This window comes from Sceloporus occidentalis, unplaced genomic scaffold (genome assembly GCF_023333645.1).
Source record: "Sceloporus occidentalis isolate IW3139 unplaced genomic scaffold, rSceOcc1.0.p SCAF_63, whole genome shotgun sequence".
NCBI classification, from domain to species: Eukaryota; Metazoa; Chordata; class Lepidosauria; order Squamata; family Phrynosomatidae; genus Sceloporus; species Sceloporus occidentalis.
Window position 1 is genome coordinate 568,435 of NW_028317043.1, and position 23,625 is coordinate 592,059.

The following is a 23,625-nucleotide window of genomic DNA, read 5'->3' on the forward strand; positions in this document are numbered from 1 at the left end:
ATATGGATCCGGAATATAAGACAAGAGCGAGTACTGATTAAGGTCTGAGATAATAATTCCCCCTTGATATGGGTCGTCTCCTTTTAATTAATACATTTTTTGTTTAATTTTAATTTATTTAAAATTACAATAAGAAAAGGGTAGAACATGCATTTAAAGTTGAGTGTTTATTGCATTTCATTAGTGCCAAAACGTATATTATTACAGAGAGATCAGAGAAAGGAAAGGGGGAAAACCCCCAAAACAGAATTCTGATTCATGATTCAAAAGACAGAAAATTCAGATCATGGACTTTAGAAAGGTTTCAAATAAAAATGAGCCGACGAAAGCCGTCTGTTAGAAAACTTCTTATAGATGACCCAGGGGATGGGGGGCCGTATGAAACAGTTTAAATTTAAATCAGACATTTAGTTTAATAATAAATATTTTTATTAGTTCCTCTTTAATGTATCGCTGGCTTTTATAACAGAGAGCTGCAAATAGCTAAACCTGTTTTTTTGCCTTTTTATTGTTTTTCTTGCTGGCTATTCGGATGCTTAGAAGAAGGTAAAGTTTCACCGTTCTTATCTATCTTGTTTTTTCGTAAACTCAATCAAAATCAGAAACCTGCTTCATCTTTACTAATCCAGCTACCGGCACACAAAGCACCAATGCTTTTAGCCTATTTTTAATAAATACATAAAAAAGTTACGTATTTCTGACTAGTTACGTTATACATGTGCTTGCCTTCTGCCTCCTGTTGTGATTTTAATCATTTATTAAATATGCACAGGTCAGGCTGTCATGGAAATAAACGTCATCATAAATGCATTCCATTAACATCACAGGAGATTTTTTTATAACTGTACCACTTTTCCTTGTTAAACGATAACTATTGTGTAAAAAAAAAAAAAAAAAAAAAAAAAAAGATAAAAGAAATATAACCAGCGTATTTGAGCCTAGCAGTAAAAATGGCATTTTAAACTTTTATTTATAGGAAGTTATATATATATATATTTATATATATATATTTATATATATATCAGTTCCCTGAAAGTAGTGACTTTTTCTCGATAGGACATTAAATAAAACCCATAATTGTGTTTTCAGGAAGAATCTTTGCGAATGCAGAGGATAGCGTGTGCCTGTTGGGGATGCGCCGGCGCAACCTGCTTTTCCAGCCGGTCGTTCAATTGAAAGACGAGACTGACTTCAAGTAAGTAGCAAGCATCGGAGAAATGATTACTTATCTATTTACGCTGCCTTCAGAAATAATCGTAACGCTTTGTGTAAATAGCGCTTCTCAACCCCAATCCATTACTGGATCCTCCACTAAATACCGTCTCGTGTCATCATTATTCTTTATTAATGTTCAGTTAAGATTTTATCTTTCTCGGCTCTGACATCACATCTGCCTCCAGGTTACCCCTCCACAACAATCAGCACATCACGGGGTTAAACAAGCTTAGAAGGTGATCAACGATTGCCTAAATCTAAGATGAGACCAAAGGCGGATTAAGGTCTAAGTCTTTACATCACGAAAAATGGGCCGAACCGGTTCTTATCTGCCCTTAAATTCTATGTTTCTGTGATTTAAATCATTTACAAGCATTTTTATTGGGCTGCTGGCGCTCCTGAAATCCCGGCTGGGCTTTGGCCGTCGAGGCTTGGAGTTCTCATCCCTGCTCTAGCGGGGGGGTTTACAGCTGTGTAAAGCCATTATGATCACGGTCTGGAGAGAAAGGTTGGGAGGAATTTGTAAATACGATGCAGCAACCGGGTCATACACGACAAAAAAAAATAACCGTTCTTACCATCTGCCTATTTATCTCTAAACCCTGGTAACAGATCTTGTTCTTTCTGACCCAGGCACAGGATCCCGCAGGAACAATGGTGGCTGAAGCTCCGACCTCTGATGAAAATCCTGGCCAAATATAAAACCAGCTACGATATTTCCGACGCCGGCCAGCTGGAGCACGTCCATGTGCCCCGGCCAAGAGATGCCGAAGCAGGAGGCATCTGAGACGCCCGTTAACCCTGTCCTATATCTACCTTCTGTGCTAGTTCATGTTAGAATATATCGGTTACCACGTTGTCTCTTGTTATTTAAATTTTTATGGTTCCAGCACTTTATGTCCACACAATTTCCTTGACCTTGGAAAGATGTAGAAAGAAAAACATATATATATAAAAAATATTATATATACACAATATTCACTTTGAACCAATTGAGTCCCGCTTATCGGCAGCTCTGTGCAACCGGTATCTATTTTCCCTCTATTGCAAAAAAATTATATTTTTTTTGGCAAAGTGTGTAATGGTCGTGGGCCTTTACCGGGGGTCCCCAGTGTGTTGTGTGGAATTATGTTCTGCGTTTATTACACTTTATATTGGAGATCTAATAGATCCGCATTTAAATGTGCAAAGTCTGTTTTGTTTTTTTCTGTCCCTGTGGCAAGTTACGGATGCATTGGTGTCATAAACCAAAAATAAAGACACTGTTGTCAACGTCAGAATTTTGTGTTGTGATTTCATTGCTTTTGATAGAGCGATACAGCTATCATATTTAACTCAAAGAAACCAAAGAGCTGACAATCATTTCATCGGCAAACTCCAGGCTTTAGTGAACAGACCCCAGAGAGGTAGTAAGCGAGACACGCGGGCAAAAACACAACCAAGGCACCCGGACTGTAGCCATTTGGATGGTTTTTGCAACTTTACCCCCCCAGAAAATCGTAGTGTCCAAAAGTTATACGAAAACGTTATGTTTTTAATTAAAATATAAGGACTGGATAAGGTTTGAGTGGAATGGTTCTTATCTGCACTCAGATTCTATGTATTTCATGATCAGATATGTCTAATCTGAAATCACTTGTCCAGTGGTCACATTGTACCTTTACTCCCCCCATAAACATTTATATTATTCATTAAAAATCATCAGGTAAAGGAATACTGGAAAAAAAAATATCGCTCCAAGAGAGTTATGGCATTTATTTGGCACTATAGAAATATTAAGACATAAAAAAACAGCCTAAGGGTAAGATAAGATATATAAATTTAAATATTCTAGAGACTAAAATGTTTTACTTTTTTTTTTTCTTTAAATATAAATATAGTTTTATCTTCTTCGAGGCTGATTTTAACGACTTATCCAGGATGGATCTTTGGCTATGGCGGCGTTTTCGGGGCCCAGGATGGCGGTTCCATAAGGCCGCTGACCGACGGCTAGATACCTGGAAGGAACAAAAGCAAGTCGTATGTGAAAATGAACAGACTCAGGATATGCAATATGTTCTATTCATGAAATTGTGGATTGTTATTCAAGGTGGGATTTTTTTTTTTTCTCTCCCACCCAGAATACAGTGTTTAACCCCTTCATGACAAAGCCCGTACATGTACGGGCTCACAATGCGTTGTTTTTAATAGGTTTAAGGACAACCCTTTGTCCTTAAAATGTTAATCTTCATTTGTATTGATTTTCATCTCATTTTAACTCAATGGAATCTTGCAGTTTAGTTTTGGGGACGCTCCACACATATGCACTTTAACCCTTCAACCACTACATGGCTATAGCTAGAGCCAAAGGGGGTAACCAAAATATATTATTTGACTTGCCTTGATTTGGAAACACCCTATTTGCCCAGGATTTTAATTCATTAACCATTTTCTACCACTCTTTTCAAACTCCAGTTTCGTTTTGTGGTTGTCTAATAATGGTCACAGATATCATTACTATTACATATATTACGGAATATATATAATATTTTCATCCGTCCTTTGTAATGATGCTGTTTGTTCAACTAAATTAATTGCAAGCCAATTCAAATGACCTCATTGTTGTGTAGTGACCCATTCTGGGGTCTTTTAGGAATTACTGTGGCAGGAGACCCAATCAGGGTCTCCACAGCATCACGATGACGTCGCGGGAAGGTAATGCCCGGAAATCCCTGCTAAGTGTAACAACACTCAATGAGAGCGCCATTATATTCAGTCTGACAGTTCGGGGCCACAAATGTCCCCAGCTGCCATGTGACAGCCTGATCTCCATTCACCAGCAGGGATATAGCAGAAAGCCCATGATGTGGGGATACGTCCTTGGTCCTACAGGACTAACTTTTTGTGATGAATCTCATATGTCCTTGGTTGCAAAGGGGCATCTGATAGCTGTGTAGTCCCTTAAAATTTGTGTGATGCCACCCAAGGGGTTTGGGGTTCTGCAGAGCGTTTAATGATGAAGCACTTGACTTGGCAGATGGGGCTGGCGAGAATTCAGTATTTCAATATCAGAAACTTAAAAGAATATGAAAAAAAACCAAACTAAAATGTGACATGACTGCCCTTTAATAAATCACAACTGGTGACCTAAAGGCCAAATAAAGGTGGACTTGCAGATTAAAATTAAAGATGTCTGCCACACCAGTTCATACTGCAGCTTCCCAAAAATGCCCTTTACTTTACAAATAAATATATAAACTTACTTTACTGCAACGCTGACCAGGTCTGGGTGGCTGACAGCAAACAGCTGCTCTCTGTGCCTCTGCTTCATCTCATCGCTGACTCCATTTAAAAACAGATTCATGCCTTAAAATAAAAAAATAAAATGTACAGGAGACAGAGATTCATTCACCAAAAATGTATCCGCTACCTATACACTGCGCTTGCCAGGTTCAGTTTAGCATGTGGGCTGTGTGTGCAGCTGCAAGGTGGCCACGAGGGAGATGAAGACGTCCATCGATTTTACAGGTTCCGGGGCTGGTCAAGGGAGATCAGAGGATCTCCTGAATTAGCCCCCATGACCCCCACTGGCCGCAAATGCAGGGTAATGACTAGAAATCATGACTGACCAGTGAAAAAGGGATGGTTGAGTATGTATTAGGCCTTTAAACATTACTGAAAAATATGACAAAAGCAATGTAAAAAAAAACAAAAAATAAACAGTATGTGACTATATTATATACATTATACATATTATAAACGCAATTTGCAATTTTCGCCTACCTTTTAAATTAGGAGCAATAGGAGAATCCACTTGAGAAAATACAGACAGTTTGGATTCATCGATGTCCTCCTGGGTAAATTTACCACATTTTGCCCATTCAATGGCCTTTTCGAATGTGGACAGCGTTGACAATGAATTTGGATCCCTATAAAATATTGGATTATCCACGTTACAATTACCAAAATAGAAAAAAACACCTTTGAGGTTTTAATTATTAAATTGTGATTATAAAGAGCCCTTCCCAATAAACATTTAGCTGCGAGGACTCAGGGAACATTTATATGAGATTTAGCTAGGCATTATTCAGGGCCGGTCTGACACCGAAGCAAGAACGTTATTAGCCGACAAGCCCCTCTTTCTGATCAAATATTTCATTTGATTTAGAAACTTTATCACTATGTTTCAATTAGATTAGTTGCATCAGTTGTTACAGCTAGAAATGTCCTTGTTTTCCCATGAAAACAGCGAAGTGACCCCAAACTTTTGAATGGTAGTGTGCAATATATGTACATTTTTAACGAAATACACCAGCACACTGTTATTCCTAAAAATGAACAAATTTGTTTTTTTAAGAAAACAAAACAAGGCCAATTGGTCTCATTCACACACTCATTGTTTTCGCTTTGTTATGGAGATCTTTCTCACCGATAAGAGTAGAACGTGAAGATTCCATCGAAGCCGACCTTGGCTCCTCCCCCATAAGCCCCGCCCTTCTCCCGGATCTCCCCGTGAAGGAACTTGCTGCTCATCAGCTTGGCGAGTATTCGGAGGCTACAAAAAAACAGCAAACACAATGTGACGGCCGGCGGCTCGTTTTAAAGCATCGAGTTATTACGTACGACGTGTTGTAGTTTACCTGGCATGTTCCGGGGCTGTGTATGGGACAGTACGAATACATTCACCAATATAGTTTACAGGGAAGGGGAGGGAAAAGTGCGTCTTCATCTGACAAGGCTTGAAGGTTGGATCCTTAAAAACAAACACAGTTAGACAAGCATATTCCTAAAGGGAACAACAAGTGTGAAGAATAAATAAATAAAAAACAAACAAACATATCAGTTCAACTTTTGATCAGAAGCCCGTAGTTTTTTTCTTTTCTTTTCATCATACGGACTATACTCATTGGGGTTTATTCACCAAAAGGCAAGTTGTGCTTTTTATCTCCCTCGCTTCACTATATGTTATGAAGGGCCAACATTGTCAAGTTCCTTCAGCTAAAACGGCTGAGCTGACCCTGCATACTGTATAACTGAATAGGTGATGAAACTATGGTAAACTCACTGATTTAACTATACATTTTACAGGGCCTGCAGCAGAAGCTCACCGGGTTGGCCCTTCATACTGTACAGTAACACCGAGGATCTGAAAACACAGCTTTGGTAAATAAACCCCATTGAGGGTCTACAGAAAGTTAAGTTGGCAAAAGCTAAAATCAGAACACTTAGTCTTCAGATTCCCGTAAAAATCTGAAGACTCCAAAAATCTGATCCAAATGACGAAAAGGCGCTAGATATTCAATATAACGGTTTAATCAAAGTCAGCCGACGAAGTCAAGCCTGTATGAACAAAGAATGACACCGAAAAAATTATGCAATACATATACACGTGTGCATAAATATACGAAGAAAAAAAAAAGTACAAAAAAACTCATATGCTCACATAAATCAGCTTTCGGGTGATTTTTTGCAGACTTTCACTTCCAGGAGGACTTGAGTATTTCTAGAAATGTACACAGTGAAAGATTTGATCACATTACCCAAATGTAATATATCCACCTTACATTCCCTATGTTTCACAGCAACAATAAGAAGGCAGCAAGAATTCAAGTGATGATCACAACCAGAAATAAAGGAGAATAAATCTATGGTATTCCCCTGTTGGCTACCAAGTACAGCAATAACATCACCACACACATTAAAAGGCTCCCTGAAGGTGAAGCTAAGCTAAAGTTGTCTGGTGGTTTCACGTACCTCCAATATATGGGGTCGGACCGGCTTGCGCTCTTTTCGGTTCTTGTGGATACTGGCCAAAAAGTGCTCGACTTCTTTTGCCGCAGCAGGCATCATCTGCGAGGTGGCATTCACTGAACACCTGATACAAAGTACCACTTACATGTTAATTCTATAGAAATGGGCATATATTATGTTGAGTGCCGGCTAAGGGTGATCAGAGTAAGAATTAACATATGCATGGAGAATACACATTGTCTGTACCGACATGTACCCACCGGCTCAGTTTTTAATTGCAAATTACTGTGAGGATAAAGATGTAATATATAAGTAGCAATCAGGCTTTACCGAATGCTGTCACCAAGCAGAATGTACTTCCGGATGCGTGACAGCTTGCGCAGCAGAGAGCTCAGGTCCGGCATTTCAGCAATCCTTTTCATCAAGTTTACCTATAAAAAAGCCAAGACAAGGCAGCATAAATATATATATATGTCATCAATACATTATATAAGCAGTAATAATACCAAAAAAAAGAGTCCTATCGAATAAAATAAAAAAAAATCGTATTGGAACAAATCAAGCTACAATTACCTGATCCATTCCACTGAAGAGTTCCTGAAGTTCTCCAGACGGAGAAAGGGTTCTGCTGGCCCGTACAGCGGCATACAGATGCCCCGCATCGGGGATCCCGTTAGACAATTCCTGGGCGCTCATGCGCACTAAAACCCGCAGGCGCTCCTCATCATCAAAATGGGGACTACAAGCAAAAAAAATTGACGAACGTTGCAGCGCGTCATAAATACCTAAGCAATTAACTAATAAAATACTGTACTGATGTATCAAATTCCTGGAATAAACGTGGGTGAAAGATATTTGGTTTATAAATTGAGGACCATTTTAAGTCAGTGGCTGTTGGTTGCGTAACATGCACCATTAATTTACACTCCGGACCTGTCAACTAAACTCGTTGCCCCCCTAGAGCTGCGAAAAGTATTTATGGCAATAAATCCAAATACAGTCACTAATTGGGAAGAATAATCCAGCAGATACTCAGAATACGAGATTAATGCCTGCGAAGTTTGCCTATTTTTTTTTTTTATATTTCTCCCCACAGCAGGTGCCGTCACCTTTTTACATCATATAGCGTCTAATCTCAGCAGAATGTTGATTCAGAGACCATGTATGTATTTGTGTGTATATTATAGATTATATATTATATACTGAATACTGTATATTATTCAGATATAGATATATATGTATTACTCTTTTACAGCAATGGGCACAAAACATTTTGTATTAACTATTTTGAAGCTTGCCAAAAAAATACATACTTGTTAAATATTTCACTCCAGAGATGCATCATATCAGGCATGTTCCTGTCCAAGCATGATGATGAGAAGAGCACCCCCTAGAGGACAAAAAGGTGCATAAAACTGGGTAAGATAAACTGGGTAAACATCTTTTAATAATTTAATAACATGCAAAACTTGAGAAAATAGCTCCGTGTGGTGATATAATAATATTTACGAGCGAGGTGGCTCTGTTGGTTACGGTTTGATGGGTTATGTGGTCTTGTACCTGCTCGTAAGAGTCCAGATTGGAGTCGTCTGTGACGATGAGCGGAGACACTGACATCTGCCCTGTAGTTTGCTCAATTTGCTGGGCTTGTTCCCGATAATTATAAACACCGCTACCCATCCTGTGGGAAACAGCGAGTCGTTAACACACGGCACCGGCGGAAAAACACATGATGCAGGAACGATTCCTATTCCAGAAGCAGAACAAGAGTATCTGACCATTGGTTTTTTTTTTTTTTCTTTTCTAGCCAATAGCTCGGGTTTAAATCGGATGTATGTACGGGGACACAGATTACTGGGGAAAAAAATCTTAAATTCCTTTGCTGTGTTTGCCCACATTACCTTCTCTGTAAGTCTATGCCAGGTATCTACTCCTAACAAACCTAAATGCAAGCAGAAAAGCCATCCAATCATCACTTGGATCAGCTACATCTGTATCTCACTCTGGGTGGTACATGATTTGGGGAGAAGTCACTCTCCCTTCTCGCATACTCCCTGATTACTTTTAGACAGCCTGCCTAGTTCAAACTACTTTGATTTCTTCTCATGAACCCTTCGACTTATTGCGTGTGTAATTCTTTTATAATGTCAGCTCAAGAGCGGGGTCCTCGTAAGCCCACCCTACTTGTTAAGGAACTTTGTATGAAAGCGCCATAAGGCTAGATTGTAAGCTCACAGGCACAACTCTTATTGTATCTGCTGAAGTGTGTCAAGTATAGAGGATCAATAGAGGTTAATAATAATTATAATTTGTGTTAGATGTGTACACTGGGCACTGCCATGTAACAACTACTTCAACTTACATCATATAAAGGCAGATCTAAAAACAACTTACTTTGTAGCGACGGAACAGAAGAGAGGGACGTACGGCCGGAGCTCCTCGGGTAGCGTGTTTAGGCTGGATACCGCTCGGAAATACACCATTCCGTTGGTCGGCTGAGCGCAGTACTGGACGGGGACGTCACCTGCAGGCATCACAGGATCACAAAAAGGGAACGCACAACGGACATGTACTGTACCGTCCGGATTACAGGCTGCACCTTTATAGCTTGATGCCACATCATGCATCACGGAATGAGATTTTGTTTTTCTAGGTGTACAAAGTCATTGGAAATAAATTCATTACCTGCGTATGCTATTTCCAAATCGGTAAAAGGGATACGAGGTTCGATATCAGACACTTTGAGCGCAGGCAAACAGGACGCGTCGTGAGGTTTACTCTGCAGTTCTAACAATTCCAAACCTAAAAAGGGAAAGACATATTGTTATATTGTTACAGCTCAAATCAAGCGAACGACAGCCCGTGTTTCATGGTTCATGCATGGGTCACGTCCGCGGCTCTCTATACCATAAACATAGATGTGTACATACAGAAATCGGATAATAATGGGAATTCTGCAGTATAGAGGGTCACCACCACTAACAAAGTGTATGAAGAAGTAAAAAATATCAGAAACCTATGTGAGCGTTTCAGGGGGGAGCGAAGACAAAAGGCAAATTTGGGCGGGTGTTCTACGCACATATCCACCATAACGCAATCCGAATTGGTACGACTAAGCATAATGGTAGTTTAACTATGTAACCTTTCTCATATATTTGTTTTCTTTCTTCTTCAGACAAAGCTTTGACCTTTTGGCTCAGTTTCTCGGCTTCCTGCTCCGCTCGCTTCTTGTAGTATTCCTCGTCGGGACTCATGCTTAAACTCATCCGGTGTGGATTGTTCTGCAAATACAGAGAAAAGCCTGTGGGCTTCACACGCTCATCAAGAGAGTAGTATCCGGACTCCGGACCGGTCCTCTTACGTTCTATTTCTAGGCCTGAGATATCCATCTGGGATAACCCCAGAAGTCATAAGGGTTCAACGGACAATTGATGTTTTCTAATGAAATTCCCATAAGAACTCTACTTATTTGTCTATGACAATCTAACTATTACAGGGCACTTATATATTTGCCCATTTGCTTGTCCTAAAAAAGGGGGGGTAATTTCTGACCTGCTTCAATAGAAACCTTGTGTGTATATACGTTCAACGCAGAGATTCCACAGTATGAAGGGATCCTACAATGTTCTGGCATAGGTACAGAGACAGAAGAAACAGCCCGGGTAACAAAAGGATATATTTAGTGGAATGTAGGAATCAGGTGCTTATTTTGCGCGCAGTCATGGAAGGAAGTCACACATACAGAATAGAAAATGGATTCATGACGTAGTGGACGCGTCCTTTGGTGGCAGACGCGTCCTTTGGTGGCAGACGCGTCCTTTGGTGGCAGACGCGTCCTTTGGTGGCAGACGCGTCCTTTGGTGGCAGACGCGTCCTTTGGTGGCAGACGCGTCCTTTGGTGGCAGACGCGTCCTTTGGTGGCAGACGCGTCCTTTGGTGGCAGACGCGTCCTTTGGTGGCAGACGCACTATTGTTCTATATTAACGGTACTTGGAAGGAAGCAATTAGAAGAGGGGGCATTATGAAGAAAAGGTGAAGAATATACACTATTTGTGGTAAATAGTTATAATAATAGCACATATGTACAGACATGTCTAAATGGTTAATGTTACCTGAAAATATTGTTGGACTTTTTCTTGAAGGAACTTGGGGTTCTCTTTAAGGCGTTGTCTAAATTGACTTATCTTGTCTTCCATTTTCAATTGATCCACAGGATCGCTATCATGGTTCCAGGCAGAAGCGAGGTTCTGGTTTTAAAGAGGGAACAATTTCAATAAAAACTAGCATGCGTTCCGTACCTTAAATTTAGACACATTTTATGTATTATGTAACAGTTATATCACTTACTAAAGCGAGGCCAAGTCCAAAGCTGGTGGTCTGGTGCTTCATCTGGATTTCAAGTTTATGAAGAAGAGCTTCTATTCTTTCCGGTCTGAATCCATTCCTGGATCACATACAGAATCACAGGATATGCACATTAAAGAAAATACATACTTAACAAAGATGACTTGTTGATGTCACCATTTTACATCATCCAGGATTTTCAAACTACTTTTATTGTCATTCATTTGATAAACACAGAACCCATGAAATTACAGTAAAGTTCTAACAAGCAAATGGCACGACACAATGGACACTGAAATGACCCGTAATCAAACTGCATGGTCCATAAACAAGTTAAAAACATAGAAAATGTTTTGTTTTTTTTAAAAACAAGACGGAACATGGGCCAAACCAGGGATTAGGGGTCCTGAAGCCCTATTGGAAATACCCCTTCAGCCTTCTGGTATGTACTTGTTTGCTAATGTAGGAAGTAAACAAGAAGGAGGCAGCCCGCATCAGCTAAGCACCTTTACCCATATGGTAGGGTTACCCCGAGCCAAAATGGCCGACACCCAGTGAGGTATCCTGGTCTAGGGCAGCAGGTCCAAGAGTGCGGCAGTCCCCATGGAACAAAACCCAGTAACGTGCTGCTCAATGGGCCGGGTGGAAGGGAGATCTTTGATCTCCCCAACATGCTTTTTTACTCTACGGAGGCTGTGGGTATCCTGGCGCTCCATTCATGAAAGGCACGCCTTATATTGTATTTGGGATGCTGAACGTGGCGGCTGGTGGCCCCACAGGTAAATGCATCACTGCCCACATTCATAGATAGTATTCGCCCCACCGGCCACCCCCACTGGCTAGGAACTAGTTATAAATTTAGCAAAACGTGTCCGTACATAAAGTCGAAATGGGGTCACCCGATACTCACTCAATAACCTCATCGATGGTCTTGTAAATGATATTTTTCACAGTTTCAACATCGTCCTGAGAGATTCCCTGTAACCCAATGCTGAAATACGTGTCCCGAGTGGAGCTGCTAAATCTATCATCAGGAGAGAGTAATCTAGTTATTTTAGACAAATGACAATCAAATTTAACGCCCACAAAAAAAAAAATATGGTTTTGTTTACCCCGTATCAGGAGAGAAATCGGTCCCAAGTTTGGCTTCAATTAAGGCTTCATAGAAAGGAGAATTGGGTCCATCGACCAACAGCGCGGACAGAAAGCTTAACGTGAAAGCTTCAAATGCGTCTGTGATGCTACAAGACGCAGAATTCAGACATTTTTCACTGCAACGGATCTGATAATCATGACGCATTTACACTAAATATTCATCTTCACAAAAGCCCCAGGGGAATGTCAAATTACTAAAACTAAACGCAGTCGTCCCCCAAGGCTGAATATTTCACGTGGCGCTGGTCCGACTGACATGTCGCTAAAGGCTGATCTACTCTGGGAGGAGAGCGCTGGGGGGGGGGGGGGGGGGTCACGTAACAAGATACTTCTTGGCAAGTCAGAACTCCCCTAGGGAGCACAGCACTCGGCCCCTTGGGTCTCTGACTGTTCAATTGCTTAATTGTGTTAAAACTAAAACAAACTGTAGACCCATTTCAGTCTCTGGATGAAGAAGACCTCGCAACCCACCCATTTGTGGCCAACAGGTCCACTTGATACGGGAATGTGTTTAGAAAGCGTTACTCACTCAGACAGCAGAAAGCTGAGGCTGACCATGGTCTGTTTCGCTGGATCTGCAGCAAACGAGTCAACGCCACACGTTACGTGGTACTCCCTCTGCAAAAGACCAAGCTGGTTTATTATGGGCATACAAACACAATCAAGAAACCTTAGAATAGTTTTAGATTGAAAGTGTCCCTTTTTTCCCTACGTATGCTTGAAAAGATCATTTAAAATCTTAAATCCAGCCTCCCTTAGCTCTACGGCATTAAGATACAAACCAGGTGGGCCGAGCACACCAACAATCCTCTCCGTAATGACACAGACACGCTGAGTGCAACCTCCCGAGCGCAACCAATGCTCCGTACCTGCCTGCGGCGGACCCTGTCGTCACCACCGTACGCGACTTATTGGGTAGTGGAGAATATATAGTCTGTATAGATGTAAAAGCTGCCTTCACCAATATACATTGGAAGATGCCATTTTAATAAAAAAAAGGAAGTTGGAATCAGAATATGGTTTATGGGACTTAAATGCAGGCAATTCTTATCTGAGTGCAAAGGGCCACCGTTTCTTTCATCACACAAGGACAAATGTAACAGAGAACCAACTACAGGGACCTCAATGGGGAACCGTCACCAACACCGCGTTTAGCACAACTTCATTTACTAAAACTATCAACAGCCTGTTTACCAACCAGAGACATTTAGTTTAAGAGTTAATCTCAGAGTCGCGGCAGCCTGTGGCACAGCTAGCATTGTGTAATCAATTCCTGAACAAATGGACCGCTAATTGGATAAAACTTAATATTCTTAACTTAATATTTACTCAAGTTGAGAATATATTACATTTTACCCATTTAGCATTTGAGGGGGGGGGGGGGGGACAGAGTTCCATACATGCTCAGCAACACAGCGCTAAAAAAAAAAACAAGCTGCATGTCTTATGTAGGTGCAAGAAATATATGGATTTCTTCACTATGGATAGAACACAATGTTATTCCTGAGAACCAGCCAAGTTCATTGCAAATAACACTGGCGAATGGCTAAAGGTCCATGGTGGATTTTTATTCCATATGCGGCCTTCGCAGGATATAATAATGAGTAATCTCCATTCTGCGGGACACAGATTATACCAGGGGCGTCCAACATGAGACCTCGAGGTGCGGCCCACATAAGATCGGCAGCCAGGGCAACCGATCTTACACAGGCCGCACCTCGAGCCCTGCTACAACAAAAGCCCTGCTACTTACCTGTGGGAGGGTCTTTTGTACTGCATAGAGATAGCGGAACCCAGCAGAGTTCACGTGACATCACATGACTCTGCTCCAGTCCTGCTTCCTCTACGCAGAGAGAGCCCGCGCCCCCTGTTGAAGTCTGTGAGCGGCATCGAGGAGCTGCAGTGCAGGTAAGGGGGTGGGGAGGGTGTCTGAATGAGTATGCGTGATTGAGGGAATGAATCTGTGAATTAATGAGTATATGAATGAATGAAAGTGTGTGTTAGCATGGATGTGTAAGTGCTGGAACCTAGGCATGATGGGACTGTGATTGCTGTTAGCAATCACACTCCTATCATGCCAAGTCAGCCAGTACATGCTGAAACCTGGCTAGCTGCCCCACTTGTGTATTGATGCTGCCAGCAGCATGGGGTCTGCACATCACTTACAGCCACCCTGAACCAGCATGTACTGGCTGACTTGGCATGATAGGAGTGTGATTGCTAACGGCAATCACAGCAAGCACAGTCCCATCATGCCTAGGTACCAGGATTTACCTACTTTTATTCAAAATGTGAGTTTTTATTATTATTTTTAAAGGTGGGGGGTCATTTTCGGTTTTGGCTAAGTGAACTGTGAATGTTTTGGTCCAGAATTTTGATTTTGGTGCATCCCTAGAATAAATAGAACTATTTCATTTTTAATTATTCTGAATTTGTAGTCACAAAACTTTCTAGGCCCAGAAATCAGTGAGAGGAAAAGTAAAGGTTTTGTGTCATTTACTTTATTTTAATCTGCATATTTTATTAAAGGGCATATTTTCTCACAGTGAAAAATGAGTGCGGCCCACACACGTATACAATTCTGATGAAGCGGCCCCCTGCAGAAAAAACTTGGACACCCCTGGATTATACGTTTGGATAACCATTCACCTGGACCTTTAACCTTTATCCAGTTTCCTTCGCTGATGTCATAGATGGTTTCTCAAGAAATAGGGAATACTATGTGACAAACTGAGCCAAATCGGGACAAGATGAAGCAGTATGCTAATGAGTTTTTACACCCCATCTAATCAGTCACACTCTTAATTTAATTAGGGATTATACATTTTTAAGAAACATGCCAATCAAAGGTTAATAAGATGTAACAACAGCGCTGCCCTATAAAATAACACTCTAAAAATCCTGAGTCGGCACTTACAGATCATTGTTCTTGTGCTGGATCCAATGATTTCAGTCTTGCCCTGTGCCAAAATGGTTCAAGGCGAACCAGTACCGTATACATTTTATATTTCAAGTTCACTGCCAAAGCAACCACCCTCTTAATCTTACCAGGGACAATACATATGAAATGTCTTTCAGGTTACTAGACTGTAATAATGACCCTGCCCTAAATAAAAATAACATTATTAATAAAGAAGCGAGTTGGTACTTACAGGAGACTTCCACTTCTCTTGTGCTGGAACCTCGCTGTCAGCGTTTATTCTTCCGAACTTGCTCAGAGCGTCATTGTGTATTTGTTTCAAATGCAGCTCCAACGGAAAGTTCCCGTATGTTAAGAATCTACGTGGGGGGGGGACAAGGGGGGAGATTTTTATTGAATAAAAGATGCTATTGTTAAAATGTTTGGGATCACTTAGAAATATGTTTTTGGAAGAAAAGCAAGTTTTGTCCATTAAAACAACATGAAATGGATCAGAAAACCAGCGCAGACGGTGTTTATATTGTAAATTACTACTGTAGCTAGAAACGGCTGATTTTTAATGAAATATCTTCATAGGCGTACAGAGGCCCTATATCACTCCTGTGTTCCAATGGCCCTTTATCACTCCCATCACTCCTGTGTTCCAATGGCACATTGTGTTCGATGATCCAAGTTTAAAAGGCTAACTGATTGTTAGAAAACCCTTTTACAATTACGTTACAGCTAGAAATTCCCTTGTTTTCCATTAAAAAAAGCTGTGACCCCAAACCTTTGAACATTATATATGTATAAACGTATAAACTGTGTCCCAGCATAATGAAGATCTATGGTTATTATACCCTGTGAAGGCCGGATATAGAATACAAATCCACGCTGGACCTTTAACTACTACTGTCAAACAAATTTGCAAAAAATAATGCCATCAGGTCTTGGCCCATGGTCATTCCCCGTGCCCAACCTGTGTATCAACACGTAAATTAGAGAAAATATTACTTTGACAGGAAATAGCAATCTAATAAGAAAAACACTATTTATATTTTCCACCATTTCAAACTAAAATGTTTCTTATAGCCTTTATGACTATGAGTTAGATGTTCCATCTCGCAGATGAGCCTGGCAGTGATCTGGTGCCATACCTTGCATTGCTTGGGTGATAATGGGTGGCATGGAAATGCTTGAGTTGCTCCCACGTGAGATCTGGAATGTTTATTGGTTCTCCACCTGACACGACAGCGTACGTATGGTCAGGAAGGAGCTTATTCTGCAGTTGCTGAGCGAATACTCTCTCATTATCAGTCTACAAAAGAAAAATAAAACAAAATGAATCAGTAGCCAAGAGTCAGATTTGGCAGCCAACAACTACATTCCCAACCGCACAATAATATTTTGCGCATATTACAATACAGAATGCTATTTCTGCATGATCCTAACATCGCATTTTACGAAACAGAATACCGTATTTTTCGCTCTATAAGACGCACCTGCTGATAAGACGCACCTAGATTTTAGAGGAGAAAAAAAAAGGAAAAAATATTTTGAGCTAAAAAATGGGCTATAAAAAAAGGACATCATCCTCCCGTCATGCCTGCACAGAAAAAAGCTGGTCAGACATGATGGGAAGTGTAGTTGGACTACAAGCGCCGTACTGCGCATGCGCCGGCGCCATACGTGACACGGCGCTTGCGTCAAATCCCCCCGTCCTCTCCATCCAGTCCGCCCTTAGCCGTCGCAACGGACCAGAGAAGAGGAGAGGCGGCGACAGAGGCGGCGGTCTCCAGATGAAGACCTCCCCTGGACGGCGAAGCGAGACAGAGACTGTCCGGGACACTTTTGGTGAGTACCGTATTGGCTCGGATATAGGCCGCCCCCGTATATAGGCCGCACCCTAAAAGTTTGGTGCTTTTTTAAAGAAAAAGTTTTTTTCTTTAAAAAAGCACCAAAAAACATACTGCCACTCTGCCCCCCCCGCCCCCCGAGATATGCTACCACTGTCCTCCCTCCCCGAGATACGCTGCCACTGTCCTCCCTCCCCGAGATACGCTGCCACTGTCCCCCTCTGCCCCCCCCCAACTTACCGGAGCAGACTCCCGGGTGTCTTGCGGGGCCGGCGGGGGACATCTACGCAATCCAACTTCCGGTGCGGCACATCCGGCACCGGAAGTTGTATTGCGTAGACGTCCCCCGCCGACCCCGCAAGACACCCGGGAGTCTGCTCCGGTAAGTCCGCGGGGGGTGCAGAGGTAAAACGCATCCGCACGATGCGCTTAGACAACCTCCCGTGCCAAGTGCTGGCAGGGGAGGCTGTCTGAGCGTATCGGGGAGTAGGATGCAGGTCCCCTGCACCGCTGCGGGGGATCTGTATCCTAACCCCGCTGCCTGCCCGGCGCTAGACCCCGAATATAGTCTTAAAGTGGGGGGAAAAAGTGCGGCCTATATTCGAGCCAATACGGTATATCGTTGCCCCCCCCCCCCTCCCTGCCTGCATCTTCGCTCCATAAGACGCGGCTGATTTTTCATCCTACTTTGGGAGGAAAAAAACTGCGTCTTATGGAGCGAAAAATACGGTAAATAAATGCGGTTAAGATATTAATCACCATTATTAAACCATATGGGGGGGGGGGGGCGACAACTTACAAATGCTCCCTTCATCTCATTAAAGACAATGCCTTTGAAGATTAATGGAGAATTCAGATCAGAGGGATCCTCGTGTTCCAGCCTCCATCCTTCTTGCCTACAAAATAATGAATAATTTAGAAAGATGATGCTATAATTATACCTTATTCAATAAGTTAACTAGTTGCTAACCTGCAGTACATTTAAAATTACTTACCAAAAATCCAGTTCCCTTAAAACGGGGAAGAACACGGCATCCAGATAAACCGACATGAGATTCTGGAAGTCCTTGGGATTTTGCGTTGAGAAGGGATACAGTGTGAAGTCACTCGCTGAAAAATAGGAAATTCAAAATAACATTTCCCAAGGGATTAAATGAATACTGAACAACTTGGAGTTTAATATGAAATCCGTGAGTTTCTGTAAACGGCAGGGAGCTCAAGCATTAGGAGAAACCTGGTAGTCAGAGATCAAGGAGGTCATAATAAAGGAGATAAAAGGGAAAAAAAACACAGCCAGCCATGGAATTGAAGGACAGAAGTGTATATTATTTATTAACAATGTATCTTAAGTAAGGCTTCTTCCCCTGCAGGCAAAGGACCAAGGAGAACACATACGGTACTTTGTTTGTTGATTACGGTCTGAATGTAAACTTTGGAAGAGTAGGACACGTACCTGTGTATGCGTTCATGAACGTGGCCAATGATCTGTTAAGCATCTTGAAGAACGGGTCCCGACACGGGTACTTCCGGGAGCCGCACAGCACCGTGTGTTCCAGTATATGAGGGACGCCCGTGTTGTCCATGGGGGTCGTCCGAAATTGGACACTGCAAAGATGCAGACAACATATTCCATAATATATATATATATATATATATATATATATACATACATATATATATATATATATACATACATATATATATATATACATACATATATATATATATATATACATACATATATATATATATATATACATACATATATATATATATACATACATATATATATATATATATACATACATATATATATATATATATACATATATATATATACACATATATATATACACACACACTTTTTAATAACTGTCAAAATTGGGTACAATAATTTAGCCATGTTTTTGGGATGTTATGGAGTCAGAATTAGAACGCATGGATTTCCTTTTTTTCTTTTCAACTGTGGAAATTTTACCCATGTATTTACTGGCTCTCATGTGAGGCAGTTTGGCAGCCCCATATTTTAACCTAAGAAAACTATATATTTTTGAAAACTAGACCACCAGCCTGCATAGGCGAGCTGTCTCTTGGCGCACCTGAACAGGTTATTGGAATCCTCCCTGGCGACGTGCAGGTACTTTGCGCCTGTGCCCTCATGGCTGAGCTTCACAGCAGTTAAAGCAAACTCCGGGACAGGTGAAACCTACACGGGAAAAGTACCGAGAAGGAAAGTGAAAGTGAACATACATACATACATACATATATATACACATACATACATATATATACACACATACATACATATATATACACATATACACATATATATATATATACCAATCCAGAATAAATGTGGTTTACTATTCCTTGGGGTACTCGAATTCATTTACACGATGCCTACCTCGTTTACTGTAAATCCATGTATGGTGTCTCCTGGTTTATACTGTAACGCTCTTTCATTTGCCAAACTTCCCTGCCATCTCCTTGGATTCCGATAAAGAACACTAGATTAAAAAAAGAACGTCTCTGTTAATAAAGTTTAGCAGATTCAAGTTCTATTAGAGTATTACAGCGCCAGGTTTGCATCTTACAGGGTGGCCAACACTGAGCCTTCCTTTTAGGATTCTCTTTTGGTGTCACCTCCATGGACCTCCTCCTGTACCAGAACACATACACACATGGTCACACACGCACACACACACAGCTGCACACACAGTCACACACACATATAATGACACACACACAGTGACACACGCATATAATGACACACACAGTCACATACACAGTCACACACACATACAGTTACACACGCATATAATGACAGTCACAGACATACAGTCACACACACATATAATGACACACAGTCACACACACAGTTAGGTACACACGTAATGACACACATACAGTAAGTCACTGTTCCACGTGTTTGGGGACAATAAAAAACAGCTCATCAGAGGACAGCAGTTTCAGGTGTCACCCTCCTCCCACTGATGGTGACACTTCTAGCTGTAACGTAATTGTAAAAGGGTTTTCTAACAATCAGTTAGCCTTTTAAACTTGGATCATCGAACACAATGTGCCATTGGAACACAGGAGTGATGGGCGTGATAAAGGGCCATTGGAACACAGGAGTGATGGGCGTGATAAAGGGCCATTGGAACACAGGAGTGATGGGCGTGATAAAGGGCCTCTGTGCGCCTATGAAGAGATTCCATTAAAAATCAGCCGTTTCCAGCTACAATAGTCATTTACAACATTAACCCCATATGCGCTGGACTTATGATTCATTTCATGTTATTTTAATGGACCCCAAACTTTTGAACAATAGTGTACATCTATGTTTCTATATCTATGTTGTGCAAAAACCGTCTTAAGTGAGAATTTGGGGGATAAGAATAAGCTCAGGTTTGCCCTGTTAGTTTGAAAACTTTTACCAGCCATGAGTCACTGGAAATAAAAGCGCTTTATCATGCTGAGCCGGTAGCTGCAGCGCATGTTATCCAATCCCCAAATCTTAAACAGAATGTGTCTAGAGGAACAAAACAGTGTTACTTAAGCAGGGGCCATGGGGCTCTGATACGCCATCTACTTGTTCTTTGCTTTGAGTATTTAATATAACAAATATTCCCAAATAGTATTTAGGACCTCTTGCCTATTAGCTGGGATGTTATTGCGTTCTTCTTCTCCCTGTACATTTGTTTCTAATTTTTGAGAATATTTCTTAGAAGGCAGAAAAAAATATTTTTGAGTAGTACTTTGCTATACCCATCACGCAGCAGAGAAGGCTAATACCTAATTTTATATATATATATATATATATATATATATATACACACACACACACACACACAATGTGACAATTCCAATACAAAACTACAAGTGACAAGGAACACACGTGACGTGTCGCAAAGTCAACCTGGCTGTGGAGGGCCACAAAGGGCCCGCAATGTTTTCTTCAGAATAATCTGAGATGAGACATACTGATACATAAGATTCCTGTCGCAGAGACGAATGGCTGATCCCTTTCTTAGGCGTCTTTCAGCCACCTGAAAAAATCTAAAATCGTCACCTTTGGGGTTTATGTAATATATATAGAAAAATATAAATGTTGTAGAAATCCGTCTACCGCATAAGACTCATAGATTGACATACAGTATACATGCCATACACACACGTGTTCCAGAATTAAAGGGATTGCAGGTGAGTAAAGCAACATCGCTAAACAATTACACATGGATACAATGTATACTGATGTGTATAATTTTTAGCAAAACACAGTCACACAGAGCAGTGAGAGAAGGATGGGGTTACACACATGTGAAAATACATACATACAGAAGATACATGCATACATAATACATACATAAAGAGCAGTGGCGTCGGCAGGGGGGGGCCAGAGGGGGCCATGGCCCCCCCTAAATCATGCTGTGCCCCCCGGTGTGCCCCCCCAATTGAAACGCCGTCTTTTTTTTTTTTTTTTTTTAATAGATCCGGAGGAGAGAGAGAGAGGCGCCGAGCGGTCGCTGAGGAATAAGTTCTCAGCGACCGTTCGGCGCCTCTCACTCTTTTCCGCGACCGCGAGGCCTCTGCCTTGGTCGCAGTGCCGGCATTTCAAGCCGAGCGCCGGTATATGATGTCATATCCGGCGCTCAGCAATGAAGCCGCGCACACTGCGGCAGAACCAGGAAGACAGAGACCTCGCGATCCCGCCGCTGGACTTCTACAAGCCCAAGGTAAGTGAACTTCAAAGGGGGGGGTAGAGAGTGAAAAGAGGTAGATGATAGGAAGTGAGAAGAGGTAGATAGGGATACATTGTGAGGGAGAGAGGGGGTAGATAGGATAGATTGGGAGGGAGAGGGGGTAGTTAGGATAGATTGGGAGGGAGAGGGGGTAGTTAGGATAGATTGGGAGGGAGAGGGGGTAGTTAGGATAGTTTGGGAGGGAGAGGGGGTAGTTAGGATAGTTTGGGAGGGAGAGGGGGTAGTTAGGAAAGTTTGGGAGGGAGAGGGAGATATTAACATATATTGGCAGCAGGGGCTAATATTAATATTAATTGGCAGCAGGGTCTAGTATTTATATTCATATTGGCAGCAGGGTCTAGTATTTATATATATATCAGCAGCAGGGGCTAATATTAATATATATTGGCTGCAGGGGCTAAGTTTATATATATATTGGCTGCAGGGACTAATAATATATATTGGCAGTAGGGGCTAATATTAATATATACTGGTAGCAGGGTCAAATATTAATATATATCGGCAGCAGGGTATAATTTTTATGTATATCGGCAGCAGGGTATAATATAAGTATATATCCGCAGCAGGGGCTAATATCAATATATATCCGCAGCAGCGGTTAATATTAATATATATCAGAAGCAGGGTGTAATATTTCTATATATTGTCATCAGCAGGGGCTAATATTAAAGAATGAGAAATAACTGCCTAACGTGTGTGTGTATATATGTGTATATATATATATATATATATATATATATATATATATATAGTGTATATGTACCGTTTTATAATTGGCCCCCATACTTTGGTTCCTGGCCCCCCATGTGCCCCCCCTAAATATGAAAGCTGGAGACGCCACTGATAAAGAGATACATACATACAGAGCTGAATATATGCATCCATAGATACATACATAGATAGATACATACATACATACATGTGATATGCCATATTATACAGATATAGTGACCCGTGTATCCCGTTGTCCCTACCGGCTCAGTAGGAGCCCCGCTTTGAACTGCCGGATCATGTTTCATCCACTCTCTTGCTCAGCATGCCCAACTTCACACAGCTAACCAGTGACCTCTACACCCCACACCATCCTGCACGGCAATGGGTGGAACTCCAAGCTAGCGCGATTGTGATTGGCTGACCGCTGCCAAGACAGCCATGTGACAGAGGAGAGACCGGAGAACTTTCAGAGTTCGAAACGAGAGAGCGCAAAATGGTTTTCATCGGGCCATCCATTTATCGGCGCCATTTTGATGGAGCCTATGTGAATGTTGGGGAGACGGCCTGAAATGCTGTGCTACGATAAAACGACGGCAGCGTTTCGTTGAGCGCGCTGCACAGGAGACAAATGCACGTGACATTCTCTTTGCGTGGTTTGGTCTCTAGTAGTGGAACATCTCAGGATAAATGGCCATTGATTGCAGTCTAGCGTTTACCGGCTTCTTGAGCTGTAGGCTGGCTTATCAACCGGGTGTCCCTGGTTTAGAGGGTCAGTCCCGATTTTGGGATTCTGTCCCGCATTGTAGGGGCGGAGGAAGGGTGAGGCGAGGGCGGTACTCACCTCGGGCACAGGCGCCCGATCCGCTGCAGCCTGCAGGACTAGTTGGGAGATCACAATCTCCCTCTAGTCGGCTCAACATTAGGGAGCGAGAGCTCTGTCACTTCAGAC

At 41.7% G+C, this 23,625-nt stretch overlaps 2 protein-coding genes across 2 annotated transcripts in view; one reads left to right on the forward strand and one right to left on the reverse strand.

Moving 5' to 3' along the window:
* The window catches only part of LOC149287165 (ATP-dependent 6-phosphofructokinase, platelet type-like), a 35,768-nt gene extending 33,766 nt beyond the window's left edge, over nucleotides 1–2,002 (forward strand). The window contains exons 21-22 of the mRNA XM_089493227.1: nucleotides 1,090–1,195; nucleotides 1,849–2,002. Of these exons, the coding sequence (XP_089349353.1) occupies nucleotides 1,090–1,195; nucleotides 1,849–2,002 (260 nt within the window). The remainder of the gene's footprint in view (nucleotides 1–1,089; nucleotides 1,196–1,848) is intronic.
* Nucleotides 2,003–3,118: 1,116 nt separating this feature from the next.
* On the reverse strand, nucleotides 3,119–22,974 carry LOC149287166 (presequence protease, mitochondrial-like). The gene is made up of 27 exons (XM_089493163.1): nucleotides 22,937–22,974; nucleotides 19,604–19,706; nucleotides 19,299–19,405; nucleotides 18,653–18,804; nucleotides 18,195–18,309; nucleotides 17,999–18,095; nucleotides 16,501–16,661; nucleotides 15,597–15,723; nucleotides 12,974–13,062; nucleotides 12,402–12,530; nucleotides 12,200–12,313; nucleotides 11,293–11,389; nucleotides 11,058–11,192; nucleotides 10,088–10,226; nucleotides 9,631–9,747; nucleotides 9,340–9,469; nucleotides 8,506–8,626; nucleotides 8,259–8,335; nucleotides 7,519–7,684; nucleotides 7,276–7,376; nucleotides 6,949–7,069; nucleotides 6,638–6,697; nucleotides 5,835–5,947; nucleotides 5,624–5,749; nucleotides 4,978–5,123; nucleotides 4,458–4,560; nucleotides 3,119–3,212 (listed from the first exon to the last, which is right to left on the reverse strand). Exons 1-27 carry the CDS (start codon nucleotides 22,972–22,974, stop codon nucleotides 3,119–3,121), a joined length of 3,078 nt encoding a protein of 1,025 aa, XP_089349289.1.
* Nucleotides 22,975–23,625: the final 651 nt, after the last annotated feature.

What these genes read in the sequence shown, in the direction of transcription:
- LOC149287166 (XM_089493163.1), bottom strand. Translation starts at nt 22,974, where the DNA reads ATGATCCGGCAGTTCAAAGCGGGGCTCCTACTGAGCCG. An exon ending in TTGGACTTGGCCTCGCTTTA is followed by an intron (nt 11,193 to 11,292) that starts GTAAGTGATATA and finishes CTTTAAAACCAG; the next exon opens with AACCTCGCTTCTGCCTGGAA. An exon ending in ATCTGGACTCTTACGAGCAG is followed by an intron (nt 8,336 to 8,505) that starts GTACAAGACCAC and finishes TTTGTCCTCTAG; the next exon opens with GGGGTGCTCTTCTCATCATC.